This window comes from Thunnus thynnus, chromosome 4 (assembly GCF_963924715.1).
Source record: "Thunnus thynnus chromosome 4, fThuThy2.1, whole genome shotgun sequence".
Taxonomy (NCBI): Eukaryota; Metazoa; Chordata; class Actinopteri; order Scombriformes; family Scombridae; genus Thunnus; species Thunnus thynnus.
This window is the reverse complement of record NC_089520.1, coordinates 7,991,135-8,015,117: the sequence shown is the minus strand read 5'-3', so window position 1 is coordinate 8,015,117 and position 23,983 is coordinate 7,991,135. Positions and strand designations below refer to the sequence as shown.

The 23,983-nt window shown below is 41.1% G+C and overlaps 1 protein-coding gene across 2 annotated transcripts in view; it reads right to left on the bottom strand.

Moving 5' to 3' along the window:
• Window positions 1-530: 530 nt before the first annotated feature.
• ip6k1 (inositol hexakisphosphate kinase 1) overlaps window positions 531-23,983 on the bottom strand; it is a 32,239-nt gene continuing 8,786 nt past the window's right edge. For both annotated transcript variants that reach the window (XM_067586394.1, XM_067586395.1), the window contains exons 2-9: window positions 12,924-13,171; window positions 11,857-11,999; window positions 11,173-11,299; window positions 6,864-7,104; window positions 6,588-6,769; window positions 4,324-4,499; window positions 3,654-3,887; window positions 531-1,082 (exon numbers count right to left, since the gene is read on the bottom strand). In XM_067586394.1, the coding sequence (XP_067442495.1) occupies window positions 564-1,082; window positions 3,654-3,887; window positions 4,324-4,499; window positions 6,588-6,769; window positions 6,864-7,104; window positions 11,173-11,299; window positions 11,857-11,973 (1,596 nt within the window). In that variant the 5' untranslated portion in view covers window positions 11,974-11,999; window positions 12,924-13,171 and the 3' untranslated portion in view covers window positions 531-563. The remainder of the gene's footprint in view (window positions 1,083-3,653; window positions 3,888-4,323; window positions 4,500-6,587; window positions 6,770-6,863; window positions 7,105-11,172; window positions 11,300-11,856; window positions 12,000-12,923; window positions 13,172-23,983) is intronic.

Genomic DNA, 23,983 nt, shown 5'->3' with positions numbered 1-23,983 from the left:
ATCAGGTCATCTATCTTTGTGAGGACAAATTTGAGTTTCAGACGTTAGGAGTGAGGACCTGGTCTTAACTTTTGGACAAACCGTCAAATGTCTGTTGGATTTGATTTTATGGTTCAGGTTAGAATTAGGTTTAGGTTCAGTTTGGGGTGAGGGTTCAGGATAGGGGGGCTTGGGAATGCATTATGTGAAAGAGGGTCCTCACAAGAATAGAAGTACAATGTGTGTGTGTGTGTGTGTGTGTGTGTGTGTGTGTGCAGAGCCTCAGACAGACAGGTTCTCTATTATCAGCTTCAAGTTGCAGCCATTGCAGCTCCACTGTCCCACCTCCTGGCCGTTGCTATAGTAACTACTTGACTGTAGAATGCCCATGTTGCCATGGTGACGCTCTGGAGGACCCTGTTCCATATTTACAGCCGAGGCGTCTCCGTTATTGAGAGCACTGCAGCACAACCTGCACTGACTGTACGACCTGAACAGACTCACAACAAGCTGTGTGTGTGTGTGTGTGATTTTGTGTCTATGTGTGTGTGTGTTTTTGTGTGTGTGTGTGTGTGTGTGTGTGTTCAGAGCTGCGGCAGGCTGTCATCCCGCAGGCTCTCCAGGATCTGGACCAGGCTCTCCAGTCCGAACACGTAACCTCGGTCCGGCCCATCGTGCACCGCCGTGTCGCCACGGAAACCCTTAAAGGTGGAGTGGGCGAAGTCGATCATACGAACGTCCACCAGGGGGGGCTGCTGGGGCGGCGGGGCCGGAGGAGGCGGGAAGGGGTTTAAAATGGGAGAGGGGGCAGAGGAGTCTGGATGGGGGTGAGGCGAGGGGGGAGGGGGCAGGAAGGAGTGGCAGTCTGACTTGGTGGGCGGGGCCTGTGGGGGAGGATGAGGGGAGGGGGTGGGCGGAGCCATCAGTCCAGGTCCCTGAGAGGGCAGTGACCCCGGGTTCTGGGTCATGTCCGTTTCACAGGGAGTGTCGGGGAACGGAGGTGCGTGGGGCCCGGGGCCACAGCGAGGCTCGGCGGGGGCCGCAGGAGTCTTCTGCCAGGATGCGTGCTGCCCAGAGCTGAGGACTGAAGGGCCCTCAGGTTCCTACAGACCATCAAACAAAGCAGTGATCAGAACTGACCTGATGAAGACCAAACATCAGCACAGACCACTTTAAAGGGGACATAACACGCTTTTTGTGGTTTTCTGTTATTTATATGCTGTTGTAATGTCGGATGTCTAAATCAAACATGGTTAAAGATCCAAAACTTGAGGTGAACGTATGTAAAAACGCTCCCTGCAAGTCAAGAACCAGGGATTTATCTTGCCCTGACCTCTCAGTTTGCAATGTCACCTCTACTCCGTCTGTTCTGTAGTCTTTGTTGCTAAGGTTCCACGGGTTGTTTACATTGTCCACTCGCATATTTCGGATCATATTCGGGGGCGAACATGTACGGATCTATTTGAGAAGTTTCCATTTAGCCTCCCGAGCTGAGGGGAAGGTTCTGGAGACTGGCCAATCAGAACAGACTGGGCTTTAAGAGGGGGGCCTTAAACAGACAGGAGCTAAAACGGCCTGTTTAAGACAGAGGCTGAACTGAGGAGCTGTGTAAAGAGCCAGTATAACACCGTGTCTACACAGCGTCTCGTCTGTGTCATGTCTGATGGAACAGTTTGCTTCCATGTTAATCAATACAGCTGTCTACACAGCCCGCGTGACTGCAACACAAAGTGTATTTTTAGGCTTCAAGTCTATTTTCCTCTGTTTTTGGAGCTTAACTACAGTCATTGTCTACGTTTACATGCACAAAATATTCAGTTTTTTGCCCTTATTCTGAAAAAGACAATATTCCTACTAAGCTGTTTACATTGCTAATGAAAATTAATATTCCACCAATATTCCCGTCTACATGCAGAGGGTTTTCAGAGTTTCCCTCTGCTCCAGTAGGAACGGGAATCACAAGATCTCCACAGGCAGTGAAGTAAACCAGTGAGGTGAAAACCATTAGTGAGCTGCTGCCTGATATTTATTAGTGATACTGATATAACTGATATTATAAATGTATAGTTACAGGTACATCCAGTACCGAGGTTGTCCCATGATGTTTACTACACTGCTGAGTGTTTTTGGTGCATCAAACCTAGTCGTCACCGTCAGTCCATGGCTGCATGTCAGGATAATAACCAATCCCCTCCGTCACTGTCGTGGAGAAGGCGTGCTCTGTTTTTTTATCCCGCCCTGAACAGCTCTCCACTCTCCTCTCATTCCTCTCCTCTGTCTGCCTTCCTGCTCCAGCATATGTCATTTTGCCTGCGCAGGGGTGCGTTACACAACCAGCCTGTCATGCATCTCTATCCCAGGCTTGCAAACTGTTGGCTAGTTGGTTTGTTTACAACACACAGAGCTGACTGTAAACAGGCAACAGGCCGCGTGTCGCAAACTGTGGTAAAAACCCCAACTGAGACGCATATTCCAAATGCACTGTATACATGACCGAAGAATAATCCTAAAACCTGAATATCAGCATATCCCACATGTCTTAATTGGAAAATGCTTAATTCAAAATAAGGGCTAATTCAGAATATCCATACAGAATATGCTGTTTACATGACCCGTATCAACTTCAGAATATTGTCACATTCGGAATAATAATGGTAATCATTAGTGTGCATGTAAATGTAGTCATTGTGTATTGGGTTCTGAACAAACGCAAGTGACCTAAACTCAACACTGTTCCTGAATGTTTATAGTGTAGACAAACAGATGGAGCAATCGCTGCTGCTCACATTACGCTTTCTGTGTAAACATGGTGTAAGATAAATAAGGAGTTTTTTGAACTGTAAATCATGCAAAGATATTCCAGTAGAGCCCCAGAATATAAATATATACCTGGAAATGTACATGATATGTCCCCTTTAAACTGTCTGACAGCACAAGAAAGTTGTTTTTTTTTTAAACATCTGAGAAATTCAGTTTTTAGCCACTTGGGGGCAGCAGAAACAAACTATAAACACAACACTGACATATTATCCTCTTGTAAGTTGACAGTCTGTTACAAACATCCACACAGTTTAAAGACATTTCAGGTGGACTCACTTTCAGTTTGACTTCCACATAAAACATAAACTGTTGGTTTGTTTCCAATCTGTCTTATTGTCTGAATGCTTGTGTTTCTTGACCAGTCATATGTTATTATTACTGATAGAAATGATGAACAAAACTATATAAATAAGGCCCAAGATGTAACTCCTACTTGAGAAAAGTCCATGAGAAAAAATGTGAGAAAACGATAATGTGTTAAACAAACACAATATGAAGTGTTTGTAGGTGGGAAGCCAGTGAGGGATCACACCCTTGTTACTGCACTAGAGTGTGGTTGGTTGAGGTGTCTGGTTATAATTTGAATGAATGAATTTTAATTAATACAAATTCATTGCATTGTGGAAGAATGTTCACTATGTAAGCATGTTATCAACTGAAATGTCTAAGATGATTACATTTGACTACAGGGCCTTTCTATAAGACAGGACTCAAATAAAGTAAAAATGCAAAAGCACTTCAGTGCACATTACAAAACAAATTTGAAATTAATTAAATAATTGCTAAAAAGTATTTATTGCACAAAGTACTTGCCCACATTTTAAACCCTCAAAGCGTTTTTAGTCCTGGCTCACCTTTCCCTCATAGATGATGAGCAGTGAAGACGAGTAGAAGCGATAGGACGCCTGCCTCTCCAGCACCGCCTTCAGGCTGCGAAGCTTATTCAGGATTGGCTCAAAGAGGTCCCGCCTCAGGCCTTTGCCGTTGTGCATGTACTGGTAGAGGGCCTGGCGAAAACCCTCGATCGACAGGCCGCGGCCGTAGTACTTGTTCCTGCAGAGGTAGTGACCGGTGTTCAGCTGGTACACCTGCAGAGACAGACGAGCAAAAGCTGAAACATCTCTCAGACACAAACAGTCCAACTCTTCAAATTCAAGACTAGATTTTTCCCGTGTTCAATGCGAGGTCAGATCAATATGTAACACAGTATATCAAACTGCATTTATACATGCAGTCAGATTCTCAAAATACATTCAAACCACAGTAGAAGAATCCAACATTTTTACCCCCTTTTTTCAAACCTAAATATCAGTACTGACGTTGTATTGCTGTGTTTGTGTGTGTGTTTCTACTGTGTTTGCTGATGTGTATTTCCTTTGGGTAGGTGTGGTTACTGATGCAGTTGAGAGGTCTGGGGTTTTACATTTCAGTCTAAAAACATGAACATTTGTTTTGAGCCTGTGATTGAAAAGCTCAATCCAGTCATTTTTGAAACTGACTGATACTCTGCAGTAGTCGTTGTACCTGCATGCCACACACTCTGACTCCCAGCGTCGCTGAAGTGCTCTGTTCACATTTCTTCATCTGCCTGGCCGCCTTCTCCTCCGAGGCGTCGTCTCCGTGCTGCCTGGTGCCCATCTTCAGGTCCAGGATGCAGGGGTAAGAGAAGTGGTGGACCACGTTCTCCAACAATAGGAACTCTGGTAGACACGCTGCAGTTAAGGAGCAAATATCCAACCGACTTTGATCTCTACTTATTCTACAGATTTGTCTTCTCTTTATAAAGGGTGAAGGGAAACTAATAATTTTAAATGAGCCGCTGTGAAGCAGCAGAAGAGCTGTGTCAGTTTTAAAGATGACTGGTCAGGTTTATTGATTTGTCTGACAGTCAAATAATTGATTCTAATTCCATTCATTGGTGGCTTAACATCGACCAAAAGACAACAAAGTAAAAGAGACTGCAATTAATTTGACAATGAAGTATTATAAGAGTGTGGAGTACATCATGATTCTGTTGTAGTGATGGAATTAGTGCACCTGAAATGTTAATTATACTGGATTTAACAAGACAAAAGGTAAACGTGGAGGAAATGTTGAGTTTGCATCAACAGTAAATTAAAACAGGAGCAGATCAGAAAAGAGGGAGGCTTCCTACCAAAATACTAACTTATGGTCAAATATAAAACTGTGACAATTAGAAATAAAGGTCTATCTGTAATATAACCCAGAGAGAAGTAGCAGATAAAAGTAGATAAAAATCATTGTCCACTATTTGAGGATTTACAGTATGGTCATAAATGACATTACAGATAGAAAAATATGAGACATATCACTGTGATTTAAACACTAAAGCAATGTTATAATAATATTTCTCCATAAGTCTGGTCCATGTCTAATTAAAATTTCTCTCGGTAAGCACACAAACACACTCACTATAAAAGACCCTCTTCTGCTTTAGTTCTGAACTGTCAACCAATAATGCAAATTTGCAACTTATCTGCAAATTGTAACTTTTATATTTTTATTTTATTTCTGCGTCTTTGTCACAGTGATACTGAGCTTTGTGTCACACATAAAAATACCATCTTCTTTTTCTTCTGTCTGATACTGTGTCTAAAGGATTAAATCTAAGTTCTTGTTTTTACAGACATGGTTTAAACACTGAAAAACGTCTTTCCTAAAAAGCTCAAAACAAGAAAATCTTATCAGCCTCACAGACGCACACTGGATACTGATCATTTCAATGATCTGAATGTATCATGTATCTGTTGTAATATGGAAATATGAGCTGACAGCAGCCCTGTTGAATCTGTTTTGACTGAAGACAAACAGACGTTGTTGAGGACATGGTGTGTGTGTGTTGCGCTTTCACTTTCCTCAGCTGTGTTTTCCAGGCAGCTGCAGTCTGGTCTCTTTGAAGCTGAAGATCAAAATATGACCTTTGACCTGATAACCGCAGACTCCACTTCATTCCTGCCCTCCTCCTCACAGTCTCACTCATATTTTCTTTAAGTGCCTGCCTCTTACTGTACTGGTACAAAAGGGGGTTTCTGACGACTAAACCCACTAGTCAGAGCTGTAGGAGGTATTAATATGATTTCAACCAGCATCACTAGATTTACAGGCATCAGTACATATTTACATAGTTTAATCACCACTATTTACCAGCCGTTTCTCACAGCTGCAGCCCAAATGCTTTCCATTCTGCTCAGTTATAGGCTTTGAAATGAGTGTCATTTCACAGGTTCAATATCTAACTGACCGTTATTTGAGCTCACAGTTTGAGGAGTTCATTTTGACAACAACGTCTGGTTTATTTCACTTTCTCAGACATCTGCTGTCACACATCAACGCAGACGTTCACAATAAGTACTCTGTCATCGACATTTTGAATTGATTTTAAACTGGATTTTATTTCAAACCTCTAATTATATAAAAGAGGATGTGGTTACTATGTTATTTTCACAAGTTTCAGTTCTATTGTGCATTTGCACAACAACTTTGAGTGACAGAAGATGAAAATTTATAGATGATAAAATTTACTAGTATTCCTTTGATTAGATTATTTATTTGCAGAAATATTTATTTGCCAGAACTGGTGAAAATTCACTCTTGACCTTGAATAAAATCTTAGCATTAAGCCTTTAATTGCTTTTGTTTTAAACTGCATCTCCCTCAGTGGATGGTGTTTTAAGAGCTAGAGAGTAGATCTTTATATGAAGTTATTTTTTGTCAAATGAAAAAACAATGTTGAGTGTTGGTGGGCGTGATTGGCTGGAGAAGGATACTGAAGAGTTTGCGGTCCTTTGATTCGGACCTCATGCGGCTGAGCTGCTGTTTGTGGCAGCGGAGGCTCCAGGGGTTGTGGCTGATCTTCTCTGAACTCAAACCACTATTCCAGTCCAACATCTGAAAGGGAACGTCTGAGTGGATCTTTGGGTCGAGTCTGGGACTCTTCAGCTCTGCAAGACTGCAGGGAGGAGGAGACAGTGAGGATAATTAACGCTGCAAAAAATTGCTGTTGGTGATCTTATGTTTGTGAAGCAGATCTAACATGATCTTACTTATCAGAGGTGTCTGCGTCGTGCGCCTCCCTCCTGTCGGGCCGCTCCTCCTTGTGGTCAGAGGAGGAGGAGGATCGATGGAGGCTGCGGCGGGAGTGTTTCCTCCTCGGCTGCTCCCTCTCAGGGGGGTCGCGCTCCTCGTGCTCTCCAGCCCCTCCCTCCATGTTACTCTCCCCGTAAGGGTAGGCCACCAAGTTGATGTAGCCGTCAGAGTCGCCTTCGAAACACACCAGCACCACACCTGACGGGACGGAGCAAAATACAGACAGGATGTTTAGAAATATCCGACATAATGTATCTATTAAAATATCAAGACAGAGAAATATAATCCATCTTTTAAAATACTTGTCTTGTGTAACGTTTGCCGTCTGAAGCTTAGAAACAGCAGAGGTTAGAAAAGTCACAGCGATGTGACTCACCAAAGGAAGAAGTTACCACCAACAACTGCATTTTAAAAAAAAGGTCTGAGTTCAAGACAAAGTCCTGTTCAGTCTAATCAAGTCTTATAGGGTCTAACTGTGTTGCCACAAATCTAACATCTGTCCAAGCAGACTCTTTATCAATTCATCGTCATCATCATCACAGGAGAAAAACCTGTATTTTAGGCAGACAGAAAGTGTAGGAACCAACACTACCATGACTTTTACTGTCATTTATCATCCATCTGTATTTAGAGATAAACTAAATGTTCTGGAAATTCAATTGAGAAACTGTTTATAGATTAATGAACCAGATAGGAATGTCCTACAATGTTTTATTTAAACATTAAGATGTTATTTTTAGCCTTAGAAACAGAGAAGAGCGCATCATCCCTGCTGAGTGAAACACTGAACATCCTCCATGTTTATCCAAATTTAATTTAGCTGTCAGTTGGCTCACTGGTGAGAAATCAACTGACCAAACTGAAAATATTACAAATATAACGGTATAAAGTGAACTCTCTGTCCACAAAAAGATGGACTTTTTCACCACTTCCACACCCAGAACACAAGGGGAAATTTAATCTGATGATATCAAGATGGTTTCTGGGGGAAACAAACTTAACAGACTCAGAAAGTCGTCCCTGGGCTGCTGTCTGTCTCTCTGTCTGTCTGCTGTTATTTAATCAACAGAACAATGGTAGTGGGCAGAGATCCAGAACTAAATATAGACTCCTTATGGACCACCGTTGTCATGGCACTGGGACCCACAACACTACACAAGGTGGACTGGTGGGAATACAGGCATACTAGTAACTGCAGGTCAATGTACTGGGAATTCTTCATCCAGACAAACCTTTCCATCATGTCTCATTTAAAGTAGCTCAGTGTGACAGGTGCTAAAGACACTGAATGTAGTTTTAAGTAACATTCGGCGACATTTTCATATAAACAAATGCATGTTTTTAAAGATTTTTTTTACTCTTCATCCACTGATTAGTTGTTAAATCTATGAAACAGCAAAGAATAGTCCCAAAGTCGTGTCTCTAACTAATAAATAAGAGTCAAGAAGAGACAAGAGAAGAGTCTACAGCTACTTAAAGCAGCTCTATGAGGCTGTGACAGAGCTAAACGCTAATGTCAGCATGCTAACAATGTCAATGCTAACATGCTGATGTTTAGCAGGTATAATGTTTACCATGTTGCAATATTCTTTTTGAAAATCTGTATTACAATTTTACTTGTTAAATTTGTTAAATAGTTTTATCCTACATCAAACTCATGACATCTTTTTTATTTCATGTTGTAGCCTTTCTGAGTTATACAGAACAGGAAATTATACAACATGTGTGGTGTTAGATGTCAGCCGAGGTGCGACACCACAGCCGACTAAACCTCTCAAAGAGAAAGTAGTTACATGGTTGATAGTTTTTTTTTTTCCCCCCAAGCATTTAAAGGCTCTGCTACCCCTCACAGGTGTTTTCATTTATTCTGGATAATGAGAGTTCTGCTCTGGTTGAACTCAGGCAGAGCGACGCAGGAATTACATGATGTTGAACGAGAATTATATTATGAAGCTATTAAGTTTTTCCACCATGACAGGTGCAACAAAACCGACAGGACGGTGAATGAGAGTCGATCAATCACAGTTTGTGAGCGCGCGCGAGAGCGCGCGCGCGCGCGCACACACACACACACACACACACACACACACACACAGTTAGAAGAGGTCTAATCAAGCACACAGGTCTAATCAGTGAAAACACCATACGAGTGCATTCTGTGTGTGTGCAGGGAATTTGATACTTAATATTTTGTTTTCCAAGATCTTTTCAAAGCTTCCTCTTGAGGCTTTGTAATTTTAACATTTTAACACATCCACCAGGTTTAATTAATAACATGAATCATGGCTGCATTCCTTTTAATTGGTATCGGGACCCTGGTATCGTGCTTGCTGGCTTACTGGAACACCTAAATACAACAGATCCATCGTTAATGTTATTAGTTACACCTGTGATTTTCCTGCTATGACAAGTCAGATATCTGCTGTGAAAAAGGTCTGTATGTTTGCAGCTGTGAATAGCATCTCTACTTCCTTTGTGTATTTCACTGTGGGACAATAGTGTCCATCAACAGAACGTTCAAAAAATTTATTGTCTGCATGCTGACGTTACTTTGAGTTATTTTGGAGGTTTTCCTATGTGACAACATACCCAAAACATGATTAGAATCAGGATGTAAAACGTCTGCAGCGTGTAATGCCGACATTTTGACGTCAAGGAGAGATGAAACTAAAACGACGACTACATTCGATCTTAAGTGTTTCGGCGTCAGGACCCCGGTGTTGTGTATGTTGGCTCACTTGGCACGCTTAAAATGGAACAGAGCCATCATTAATGAAATTAGTTACACCTGTGCTTTTTCTGATATGACATCTCATCTCCAAACCTCCCTTCATTCCTGCCCCCCCCCCTCACTTTCGTCATCCTCTCCTCTCTTATATCATCTGCTAAAATGATAAATAGGTCACATACAGGTAGAAGAAGATGAGACGTGTTTGGGTCTGTTACTACAGCAAAAGCAAGTAGACGCAGCTACAGCTATGCGCCTGGTGATGAAGAACAGAGCAGCTAAACCACTTCACTTCCATTAAACATCCGTACTTCCTTCTCTGGCGTCTGCCAGCCTCTCCATCCGCCACCAAACCCACCAGAGTAAAGATTATTTAGAGCAGTGTTTAAACAGGTCAGCTTCCCTAAAAAGAGACATGAACTCCCAGAAAGCAACAAAAGACTGAGACATAATCAGCCATCATATTATAATATCTGTAATCCTGATATCATCAAAATATTGAAAATGTATCTCTTTGCACCTGAATGTGTGACAGGCGCATCTGAGGGCAGTAAAGGTAGAATAAAACTCCCACATACTGTCTCTCTTAGCGCTGGTGTATTCATTATTAATGCAACATTTCAGTGAAAACAATTCAATCCAGCAGTGAGCAAGATGGTGTGCATGAGATTCTCCACTTCTATTGAAAGCATTTCTAAACCTACAGTGAGTGATATATCAGATAAAAACATAAAAACAACTAAATAACCTACTGTAAATGCATTAGTTTTAAATGTGTGTGCGGCTATTTAAACTGGTCTTTATCTTCTGTCAATAATATAAATTATTTAGACAGGCAGGGTGTGTTATTATGCGTTATGGCTGTGAGCTGTTTTCATAGTGTATTGTGTTAAAAATAGGTGTAAGTACTGCGTGGATCTGGTTAGATGGATTTATCTAAAGTAAACTCATCTGTGTTCTTGTGTTGTGGCTGCAGAGGAATGGCCGCAACCAGACAGTTGTTAACACTCAGTACAAGAGCACGCTGTGAGAATGTGTGTGCACCACATAGAGCGGCTACAAGTGTTGGCTACGAGTTAATTTTGTATAATTGTCGCCACGATAACCACTATCCTTCCTATTATGGTGCACTGGCTGCAAATGTGATTGAGGGTGCATGAAAACTAGTTAGCAAGTAAGCAAGTAAGATCGAAATGGACAACTGAAAGTAACACATAGATGCTTCTGCCACGCCAAGTAGTAGCAGAAGTAGATACAAACTTGACCAAAAACAGCAGCCTAAGGATCAATATGACTTGTGTAGAGTCACATGTGCTGCAATGGATCCGACACATCTGCCATTTTCTCTGCAGAGAAATACTATGAAACAATTCTATGAAGGCAATCCCATCAACTGACGGGGTAAGATGAAAGGGTCCTTAAGCCCGTCTCATATTAGGGCTGTGGGCATACGTCAAACAATAAGGGTTGGGAGGGGTTGTTATAGGAAGTTCACCAACAAATCCAGCCAGCATCCATCAGAGAGTTGTGAAAATGACCTTTATACTCCGGCGTGAACTCCTTCATCTCCGGAGGAAGTGACTCGTAGAAGCGCTGCTCTCTGCTGATTAGAGGCTTACACACCGTGTGGTCATCATAACGCATCATACTGGTGTGACCCCCCACCTGAAAACACACACACACACACACAAAAACAGTTAAGAGAAAAACAGGTGTTATAAAAGCCTAAAGGTCGACTGAAACAGTAGCACAAACAGGATACTGTGAGCTCTTCCTTTTCTTGGCAAATTATTAATGGCTTTGCTTTTATCCGAAACACTTTACAATTTGCCTCTTTCACCCTTCACACTCACTGTTCTCCATACTGTAACTTTACTATATTGGTCTTTTCTGTACACACATCTACTACATGTCTGTCCATCCTGGAAGAGGGATCCCTCCTCTGTTGCTCTTCATGAGATTTTTTCCATTTTTTGTCCTGTTAAAAGGTTTTTTGGGGGAATTCTTCCTTATTCTAATCAAGGGTCTAAAGATAGAGGATGTTGTATACAGTATACAACATCCTCTATCTGATTAGTGGACGACCCACTCCACCTCCTGAGCCGTAGCTGCTCTCCTCATGTACTTAAGTTTGGTTTTGTTTGAGTGGAAGTGTGACAAGAGATATCATCAGCATGAGGCTCTACCTTTATTTCAGCTTTTCTGAGACCATTTGTACCCACCTGGTGTATGAAGGGCTCCAGTGGAACGCCTCCTCCTCGTGCTCGAAGTGAAGCCCCTCCCCCCGGCCCCGTCCCCTGTAGCTTGCTGTCCATGTTGTTGGTGTGAGGGAGGCACATGGCTCCTGGCGGACGCACCACGCCTCCTGCAGAGAAGAGAAGGATTAAACAAAAAGGTAGTGCCGATACGATACCGGAGTTGAACGAATGATACGGTGAATCGATTTCCCTTTGTGATAGTAAAGTTTATCTATCAATTAATACCAAAATGATACTTTTTCGATATCTTACTTATATGAGTACAAAAGTCTTTTTATTTCAATTTTAAATAAACTTTTCAAACAGTAAATGATGTCTAAACACAAACACTTGTACAATCACCTCCCAAAAATACAGTCAGATGTTGCCAAAACTAGCAAATATGATTAAAATCACAAACTAAAAGAGTAAGAAAACCAGATTACAAAGCTGAGCAGCCATTTCACACTCAGTACCACATACATATTTCAGTTATTAAGCAGTATTAAGTTTAAAACCTGCAGGTGTTCTCTGTAGTTTGCAAACTTGAAACTTCAAACACACAAAATCAATGTAAGCAACATCTATCCGCACACTAATACTGTCCTCTGTTGCTTCCAACTCAATCTTTGTGCACAAAGCGATAGTGTTTTTAGTGTTTTAAATTAAAAGCCATCTAAAAATACTGAACTGTGCTCTGAAATTGTGGTATAAATTGTTTGTTAAAAAATTGTAAAGCTACTTGAGAAAAATGTGTGATTTATGACTTTAGGCAATACAAATAAAACTGACTTGACTTTGTCTAAGGAACATGTGGGCAAAGTCACATTTATATTGGCCTGATATAATGGAATTTATCTGAATGATTATATATATTTCTTTGGTTCATCAGTCAAAAGAAATGATGTGAAACTAGATAAACGAAACCAAACTACAGGTGTGAACTTTGAAAATTCCCCCATTTATCAAAAAAATACTTGTGACCTTCAGCTGACGGTCTCAGTGATCTGTGGGAACGCCACTTTAATATAACAGGGTGGTCATGGTCTTACCCGGGGCATGGGCTCTGGTGTGCGGTGACGGGGAGGGGGGGGCGCAGGGCACCACGGGCTGCTGGGAGCGCACGCCGGCCCCGGGGGGAGGCGGCGCCAGACCGAAAAACCACCTCGCAAAGCCTCCAATCAGAGTGCTCCAATCCACCGCCGGCAGCACAGAGACCCAATCAGGACAGGGGGTGGGGGGGCAGAGTTCGGGGGAGGGCAGGAGAAGCAGGGTGTCAGTAGGGCAGGGTCACCACTTCCTGTAGAGAGAGGAAATGAAACAATATTAAGTTAAAGCTGCTTTGATAAGATTCTTTTTGGCTTCTTACAGTGAAGTAAATGTGCTTTTAAGGGAGTTTTTTCTTATTGGAGTCGAGAAATATCCCCGAAGGATAGAACACGTTGTACTGCTGCACAGATTGTAAAAAAACCTCCTGAGGTGAATTTGTGATTTGTGATATCGGGCTGTACAAATAAAAATTGGCTGGACTCAAACTGGTGGAGTTTGTTGGGAGTGACATATAGCCTGCGTGGAACAACGGCCTGAGAAGACAAATTAATCTTTCAGCACTTAACAACATTCCCATTAACAACACTCCTAATCCACTGATCCACTGATTCTGAACTACGCAGTTTCTATTCGCCTTATAAAGATAACACACCGTTTTCTGGGCATGTCGCCACAAACAGTTGACATCAAATGTTTCAGCATGATGGCTTCCAACAGACTGTCACACCTGGTCGGCAGCCAACACACACACAGAGTACACACACACAGAGAGAATACAGACACATATTCCTATACTCCGATCAGCTCAATGAGTAGGGTGAGGTAGCAGCACTACCAGGTTCAGAAAAAAAAAAACGTCCCCCTGAGCACAATTTTTGCTTGACTGTTAGCTTCTAATGATGTGGAGGGTTAACAAGAAGAGCTCTTGGTTTGGAGAGGTACTTCTAAACGATGAGCCTTCTTAGTATAAAAAAAAAAGCCCATAAATTATGACCTTTAACTTCCTGAAACACACAAACAAAATGTCTTAAAGATATGGGTCATAATTTTGATGTAGCGCCTCCAGATGTACTCCCAGTTCTCTGCGGGTGATTTGAAATCCAAAACATCATCAGTTATCTGAGAGGACGTTTTGTGATTCAGGATTTATTCCCCGTTGAGCCATCGGCTCACACTTTGATAAAAACAACGAACAACAGAAAGGAATCAAAGCCCGTCTGTTGCTGAGTAACATCTAAAATAAAAACCACATTATAAATGATTCGAGTTTGAAACAATGACACTGGAGACAAAAACAATTGAGTACAATATTGTTATATTTTTCCGCCAATTACCACATCAAACAGCTAAAGACACCACACAAATGTAATAGAGCTTGTTTCTATCATTCAATGATATGAATTATTCAAATGATCACTCTCATTATTTTATTGAAGATCTGGTTTAATGTTGTGCCCATTTTTTAAAATTTGTTTTGTTTTATATTGTTTTGATGTGAAAGCAGCATGAGAGGCTTTTTTATAATGTAAACTCATCATGAACCTCCTAAAAGCCTGCTACTCTTCCAGGATTAGTGTCGTTTTATAGATTCATTTCACTTTGTGGTGTAAGACTCATACCACATACACCACAGTATACGGCAAAAAGGATGTGGACATGGGGGTCTGGGGCTGTTTTTCCTAGTTTGGTCTTGTCCACTTAAGGATAATTCTGGTTTATTTCAACCTGATGTATTTCCCATAAATATGGTCATTGTGGCTCTTTGGGTCATGCAAATTTAGTCAGTTATGTTGAAATTTGGGGAAAATGAGGACTGGAGCAAAACAACATATCAAGGCAAACTGCTTTCCAAATAAACATGATTTTTATATTAATCATTTCAAACAGACTGGAAGTAAACACAGAAACTAGCCGTTATGGCTAACTGCATAGGGATCTACATCCAAAATTACCAAAATCTAGTGAAAAGTCTTCCCAGAAGAGTGGAGACTGTTACAGCAGCAGTTTAACGTTCATGGTTTTCAAATGACATGTTCACATATGGGTGTATTTGGCCATATTTTCATGCTTTTTTTTCCCTCCTCCCGTTGCCTTTTCTCAAATCCCACTCTACAATCTACTGCCTAATTCTCCAAAGCTACCGTGCACCTCAAAGCTGCCCCTCAATGACTCATCGCCTGCCTGAAGACGAGAAGAAAGGATGAAAGAAGAGAAGAAGAAAGGATGAAAAAAGAAGGGAACAAAGAAGAAGACGAATGGGAGAGAGAAGCAGGCCTATTAATGATGTCACAACCTGCTTGTGTGTGTGTGTGTGTGTGTGTGTGTGTTTCTGAAGGCATGGTCAGTATCAAGGATTTAGTGAGGCATGTCAGTCGCCGATGATGTCACAGTGTAGGCTCAAAATAATGGAGAAACACCAAGCACAAGCAAGAGTCCACATGCAGCTACATACTACATATATTTACTCTCCCGACGTGGCATTTTACTTCATTGTTGAGTTATTGTGTCTTATATAAGTCTTATAGTTGAACCATGCAAGTCCAGCTGGTCAATACGAACTTTAAACTGACTTCAACTCAAGACAGACTGTACTGCAGTGTTACTCATCACGTGGCTCGCCAAGCTTTAATTGGCAGCTCACATCGCAGCTAATAATGCAGCCGATACACATGATTCACAAGGACCACGACAACAAACTGCAAATATAACATAAATACATTTAACACAAATATACTGGGCAAAACATGTGTCCAACTGGTGATTATCAAACTAACTTCAGCCAGGTTTCTGACCTATAGTGCAGCGGAGAGTTTTTTTTCCTCACACATCCTCGTCTGACTGCGAGCAATTAGGCTGTTTGTCTCTATATGTCAAACATACTTTCTGACATAGTGACTCGCTGCTCTGATTAATTACAGCAAAGCTGTAGCTGAGATGAATCAGACAGACCCTGATGCAACTAATCTTGTTATCAGTGAAGTTAGTAGATGAGATTTAAAAACACGGCTTTTTCAGTGAAATGAAGAACCTCTAAGATAAGATAAGTTAATTGTCTGTCAAGGCTAAACAATAAACACTTAAAACACATTTAAAAAACAACAACAAAACACACACAGTTAAAGCTACAGCTGACAAGGACAATATTAAACAGGACAGAGTACAAGTGCCTATTTTAGTTTATTCAGGCTGATGATCGCAGAGGGAATAAAAGATTTTTTTGTAAATGTTCTTCCGGGCCAGTGGGACTTTGTAACGTTGACCTGATGGCAGTAACTGGAGGGACTGGTGGAGTGGGTGATGGGGTGAGAGGGGTGTACAGTTCAGACAGGGGAGTTTGGGGTGAACTAATTATTTTGCTGGTCTGATTAGTTATGTGGGAGAGTTTAGTTTAATGTTTGGTGGTAAGGATGTTGTACCAGGATGAGATGTTGAAAGTGAGTATGGATTCAATTAGTGTCCTGTAAACCAGGGTTAAAATGTCGTTGCTGACTGCTTGTTTTGTCTTCAACATCACATCTAGTATGTGCATGCTTCATTTCCTGTAAATCCCCTGTGTGCGGATAAGTGGTTGAATTCGACGGGAAGGGCGGACTCGGCCAGTGAAAATGAAAAGTACTATGTAGAGAGTTAATTACAGCATGCAAATACTGTAAATTGAATGTCAACAGTCCACAAGAAAGGGGATGGATTACCCCACAAAGCCGAGTCACACTGCTTTGTTACAGTACAAAAGTTAAATTCGTGGCTAAAATTATAATGGTGGTCAAAAAACAAGACCTTGTTTTTAACAACAAGACCTTGTTTTTAACCACCATGACGAAGCTTTCCATAAGCGCCGGCTGCCAGCCAAACAGCCGACTACTCATTTAAGTCCGGCTACTTTATTATATTAATTTTTGATTCTAATATAATAGTTTTAATTAACAAGTTGCGATTCACTATGCATGTACATTTACAACCACTAGCCTCCGCTTGAAAACAATGCGAGCATGATGACAGAGAAAAGTGCCTCTCTTGTGTGTATCAGTCCCCACATGCTCTATATAAATGTGTGTGTGTGTGTGTGTGTGTGTGTGCGCTCAGCTGAGAGGTCATGTCCTGCCGAGCGAGAGAGCGGAGAGTCGTTTTTAATGTTTGACAAATATTAGAAAATAATTAATGACAAAACACATTATGAGCTGCATTGATTACACAGACAGGAAACATCCTCATTAGACAAGCTACTTCAGAAAACACTGGTGGCACCAAGATGACGATTCTGCAGTTGAAGTATTAAAAAGTCCAGTGAAAGTGCTGCATTTTCCATATATGCCACACAGATGTTTATGGGCTTAATGAATGAATGAATTATCTTTATTCAGTCATCTCTAAGACATATTGCAAACACGTGTAAAACAGGCAATGTTGTCAAAGTAACAGGCCTGTTTCATATGAGGAAGATGCAGGTTATGCCTCAGCCTCACCATCATCATTCATCATTGAATTGAAATTGAGTGCATTTATGTTTCTAGTAAAACAATACATGAACCATCACTGTGATATGTCTTGATAAACCTTACAGTAAAGGTGTCAATAAGTAAATAAAAAATAATAAAAGACAAGGTCTAATGATTCTTAATTAAAAAAGTCAGGAATAGGCGAAGTTTTAAACATTAACAGCTATTTACAGATTATGTGGGCTAAAACACACAAGAAGCCTAATTCTCCTTTACAATAATTCACTACATGGTAGGTAAACTCATTAAAATATGCAATGATTAAGATTAGTGTATATATGATGGAGCAGTGGCATTAGGCCACCGGCGTACCCTCAGACCCCCGGACCCCTCTAGCTGGCTACTCTTCCCTACTGGCTGGCTACCTCACATCCTTGGAAAGCCGTGCCATGATAAACATGCTGGTCATAAACAGTGTCAAAAGGTAAACTATCATTCAGTGTCCAGTTTCAATTTCAATTATTCATCAATGGCTTCACATTAAAAGCTTTGCACCGGTCCACCAATGGAAGGTTTTTATTGTGAATTTGTCACTGAGATTAGCAGATGACTACATATTATTTATTCAATAGAACCTCAATCATTTTTTTTTGATGTGGACATTTTTTGGCTTTTTCGGTTTGGGTTTTAAACAATGCAACAGAGAGAAGTAAATAAAAGATGCAGTTACAAGCGAGTTGGTTAAATGAGGAACTGCAGGCTGCTTAGTGAAGAGCTCAAAACCTCCAACAATTCATTGAAGTAAGAAATATCTTCATGTGCAGTTCATGTTGTGCAAAAAACACACTGACACTTGGCCCACATCACAGGCTCCGGTCACGACGGCTCACAGCACGGTGCACGAATTTAACCATGCAGGAAATTCAATATCCAACAGTCTGATCTCAAGTCATGATCCAAGCTTGACCAAGCATGAGCCCCAGATGCAGGCGGGAACGCACGCACACGCACACACACGCATACACACACACACACACACACACACACACACACACACACACACACAGAGTAAACAGTGTTTCCCATGAGCAATGAATTCTAAAGTTAGCAGCAAACAGTAAACATCGGGGCACATCTGTTCTGTTCTGGGATCAGAAAAATCACCTTGATGAACCATGACTTCTAACATCCCACTGCACTCAACAACACAAACACACACACACACACATGCACACACAGACAATCCAATATTTCAAGATGTGAACACATCCACTGGGGTCTGTGGTGCATATTCACATATTCAGGATGTGCCAAAATTATTAATTAATGGTAACTTAAACCTGCAGTGCGGAACTTTTACATATAAATGAATCAATGTCCATAACATTCAAGCCCTGGCAAAACAAGTTCACACAATGCTGATTAAACTTATCACCACCAGATAAATGTCTCTGTATTTCACAGTGCTCTCAGAACTTTTAAATCTTTGGGAATCTCACAGGGGGGCTATTTTCAGTCTCTTGGTCCAGTATACTGTGTGCTGAACCAGTCACTGGTGTCTTTAGTCCACTGAAATACAATATGAAACAGAACTGGCAGATAAGATAAATGGTCCGCAGCCTTTTTATATTTTAAAAAGTTAACTGCATTAATGAATGAATGAATTAATTTGAAAGCATCTTACAGTCTCCTGCCTGTATGAGGATAACAAAACAAGGGGGAGGCAGAGTGCTCTGCTGTGTTATTAACATCATGTCTCCAGCAGTGGAGAGCAGCCTCTCTGCTGTACCGTTAGCTCCGGGGAAAGACATCGTTGTCCAAGATGATGAGCGGCCGCAGGGTTTCTGAGGTGAAACAGACTGAGCTCCGAGTTATTTTCTTCACCTCAGAGTTGGTTTAAGTTGTTTAATGCTGCAGCGTGTGTTGGTCAGCCGGTCTCGTTTGTTACTGCTGGAGTTCACTGCTCCGCTCCGCTAACCTTAGTCACTGAGTGACAGCTTACTACTACTTCATGTTTGTCTTGCAAAGGTAATTATTTACTCATTAAATCAAAAATGCTTGAAACTGCTGCCTTTTGTGAGGATGAACTCTAGTGTGAGCACGCTGTAGACTGTCCAGGTGCTGCACTGCCCTCGCAATTGAGCTTCACCTTTTTGTTCCGTCAACATCACGTTATTAACTAACATTTAGAAAACTGATTTTTGACATTTGTGAATTGATGCAGAATCGTCCACATCGGGATAAATCTTAGAATCGATTTTTTCCCCCACCCCTACAAATAACGCTGTTAAACAGTAACTAATCCTCATCAAAACACTGACAAAAATTATTATTAAATATGCTGTATTTTTGTATATATAGATAATGAAGTCTAGCGTCTAACTTTACAGAACCTTAAGTCCTACATTCCTAAAGTAAAATGATGAATGTGACTGTCACAGTATCAATTTACTTTTTCTGTTCTGTCAACCACTAAGTTTGTTTTTATTCAAGACGCCAAACCTTAAATATCTACATTTCCTGTAAATATATTTGCCTAAAATACAGTAAGCTGCAGTGATACTGTGATGCTGGAAACAATAAACTAACATTTACACTGCTGTTAGAGACACTGCAGCATTACAATAGTAATGAAAACAAATGAATTTCTGTTTCTTTTTTGGTCTTTCCACTGCTGCCATGCAGTCCCAGTGGTAGCGAAGTCATTAGGAATTATGTTGCAATGCTGCTCAGCTGGGTAACGTCACATTGATTCAGTGATCTGTAAGGTAAGTAATAAGCACTGAAACTTGTGCTGATAGGAGTTATTTGTATTCAAAGGACTGAACTTGTGATTTTGTTATTTTATACTTTTGATGTAAGGGCAGAATTTTGTGTTTCGAGGTAAGAATTTAGCAAGTCAGTTTGGCTTTTTACATGAAGAGTTTTGCTCACTTAAACTCTGTTGTTAAAAATGGAGCCAAAGCAGCTGCAAAATACTGTAAAGGGACACATACTGCAGTAACAATACGGCAAAATCTGACACATTTAATCATCTCACTGTGTATATTGTCATATCACCCAACCCTAACAAAAGGACCAACTGCCTAATAAAACAAATTCAGATTCACCACTGGTAAATACTGATACTCCAGCTTTGACCGTGGTTCAGATCTATAAGTGTCAGGTCAGACAGAGGTGGGTGTTGGGGTATTCGGTGAACAGCTGGTGTAAAGCCTCTGTACGGTGGTCTTGTCTCTGTTAGTGTATCTATATGTGTCTCTATTGAATTCCTGGCACACAGACAACAGGTGTGTGGATTCGGCAGGCAGCGACCTGTATGCAGCGTGATGCAGAGGGCTGGGAATAGGCTGGTGGAGGGCAAAGTCAAGGACGACTTGCCTCCCCCCTCCTCTCTCCTATACACACACACACATCATCCTCCTCCTGTTTACTTCATACCTCTCCACAGATCCCCTCACCCCCCAAAACCTCATCCCTCTTTCCACTCTCTTTTCTCCTGAGGCTGGGGGATATCAAAGAATCATACGGTATAGATATAATATTTTGACCAAATACTGTGACTCAATATTGATATATATATTGATATACTACAGTAAAAGACAGGGCACCAATATGCACAGTCGAAAATGAGTAATAATGCAGGTGACTCAAGATATGAGCTCCCAACTACAAAAATTTCACACTGCAGGATTTATACTGAAAAGATTGACTATATGTATTAAAACTGATTTCTGTTCTGTTCTGCTCGTACAATTCTTTGTCACTTTTTATGTTCTGAGTCAACGACTAGAGGATTTTAAACATGAGGGAATATTAAAGCTCGACAGAAATCTTGGGCCTCATGCAAGAAGCACTCGTACGAACAGATTCATTCTTAAAATGCACATACGAGTGATTTGAGAACATTTGTGGCATTAATTAGTTTTCTTGTACTTATAATTTTCTCTTATGTATTAACAAAAAGTGTGAAACGTCTCTCACCCTGACAGCCGTCTGAGTGTCTCTCTGCAGATCTCTGTCCAGTATCATGTTGTGTTACAGCTGACGGTGTAACATCACCTGTAGGCTTTAATATTCTCTCCTCTCTATCTCTGTGACTGTCACATCCCATTAAGTGCCGCTTTGCTTTAGAAAGATGTTTTTTAGCATCTAACTTCTTAATCTCTGTCAGAGTGCAGAGCTGTTCTGATGACATATTAGCTTGAGTCATGTTTTCTAACTGTTTCGGGTCTCCTACTGTCACTTCTTAATTTGCTACGTGAAGTCGCACAGTGTTTTTACTCTTGGGAGCCTTTTGTGAAAGAAACTCGCCCGCAAATGGAGCAGAACGCTGAATTCGACTTGAAACACTTGTGTGAGAAAACCTCACAGAGAAAAGTCAGAGAATTTTAGGATAAAAATACAAAAATGTTCTTCCATGAGGCCCATTGACTTGATTTACAGAGTGACATATTGATTTACTGAAAGAAAGACAGGAAGAAAGAAAAAAAAAACCAAGTAAATCTCCAGGTTGTGATTGAATCTGTGGGAGGTAGACAGATAAATTCACGGTCTAAACAAACAAACAAACAACTCAACCTCTAATCGGCCGCCTGTGTCCTGCCAGGTGTGATGAATGACCTGAGCAGCCAGCCAATCAGCTTAGAGGATCTGAGGGAGCATAGCTTACGTCATCAGCCATCAGTGGGACAAAGCTGTGGGCTCACTACAGCTCTAAGACACTGACAGACTGATTAAGCCGCTATTTCTGACTGACTGACAATGTCTGTGTGTGTGTGTGTGTGTGTGTGTGTGTGTGTAGGATTCCTCCTGCCCTTCAGTAAGTCAGAGTTAGAGCCAATTAAGGAGTTCCACGAATATCTAAGAGTAGATGTGTGTCGTTTGGCAGCCTGAATTTTAAGGGTTACTGAGGATTTGCAGCACATTCATCATTTCTAGGAGACATCGTCCTCCTGGTAGAGTAGTTTTAATGATTCAATTTAAATTGCATATCACTCTTTGGTTTGTCAGGAGAGTTGTTGCAGGCTTACAAAAACTTCAGGAACTAAAGTTATTAGAATTTTTAAATTAAGCACCTGGAGTCAAACTGTCAAATTCCTTGGATGTGTAAACATACTTGGAAAATAAAGATGATTCTGATGTGCATCAATTAATCAATTAGCAAAATCAATTTAATCAGCTGTTTGAGCTCTACTCTTCTCCATCAATCTTAACATATTTTGCAGCAAAAGATGTCTCTCAGCTACTCTCACTCATCTTATCTTAGCATACAGTGGACTAAATGTGGTTACAATCAACAGACAACTGTTCCACCTGTATGAAAATCATCTGAGGTAATCAGATTATAATCTTTCAGAGGTCAACCAGATTATAATCTGTCACAGGTCGACACAGGCCACACACTGGGAACTTGAGGTAGTGACGACCACAGTTATGAACAGTATTGAATATTTGTATATTATTATATATATATATATATATATATATTTGCTGTATATTTACAGCATCACACTACAGCAGAGTGATGAACTTGTTGAAGTTGTGCAGTAGCTGCATGAAATAATAGTTGAAGTCTTGCCAGTTTGTAGACTCATCGCCACCACTGACGTTATTGTTATTTGATTACAGTGTCAGATTTCCTTCTATCAACCGTCAACACAGCTTCAGTGTCGACTGAAAATGACATTGAAGGGACAAATACATCACTCAGATTGATTTGAGAAAAAGAACGGCCCCTGCCAACAAAGAAAACAGCTAACATGAACACAATGTCACAATATAGCAGTTCAGTCTGATTATCAAACTGAATCTTCTCATCTTTCCTTTCACTTGTGGATTGTTTTGTTAGTTCCGCCTCAAGAGGGGTCAATGCAACCACTTCTGTACCAGTAAATCATTCATCCCACATCATTGTGTGACAACAACTAGCTGTGTTAGTCCAAATTTACATCAGAGCGCTCAGTGCTTGCTGCCAGGAGGCAGCCACTTCAGTTCAAGAGTGTACTTATCCCTCTTCTTCAGTGAAGTTTAGCGGGATTAAACCATCAAAAAAGGGGAAAGAACCACATTTAGCTGCAGCGTGTACATGGTCATGTAAGAGCTTTACTGATAGAAACTAATTACTGCATGTGGATTCGAAGTGAAATAGTTCTGGTATCTTGGGTTCTTGTTAATGAGTAACGGTAATGGACAAGCACATCGATGTAGCAACAGCTAGGGCTGTGACGATAACCACATTATCACAATATCAAGGTCATATGATGCCTATTCTGGGGTTGAGCTCATTACCATCATCACCGCATTTTTTTTTCTAAATGCCAAAAACAACCAGATGGAGATACGTTGGAGAATCAGTGTTGCCTCAGCTTGCTCTGGGCACCAGGCTGCAAGACCTCGGCATCACTCCACTAGAACAACCACCCAGGGAGACGCCAAAAGCAGTGCCCGAGGAAGTGGAAGCACTGCAAGCGAGCCAGTATCCGAGCTAGGCTAAAGGCTAACCCCAGTCGACCAGCTCTCCTATCCTCCTCATCAACGTTCGCTCCGTTGACAATAAAATAGACTACCTAGGACTGCTTCTGACCTCCCAGAGAGAAATGACAAACTGCTGTGCCCTCATCTTC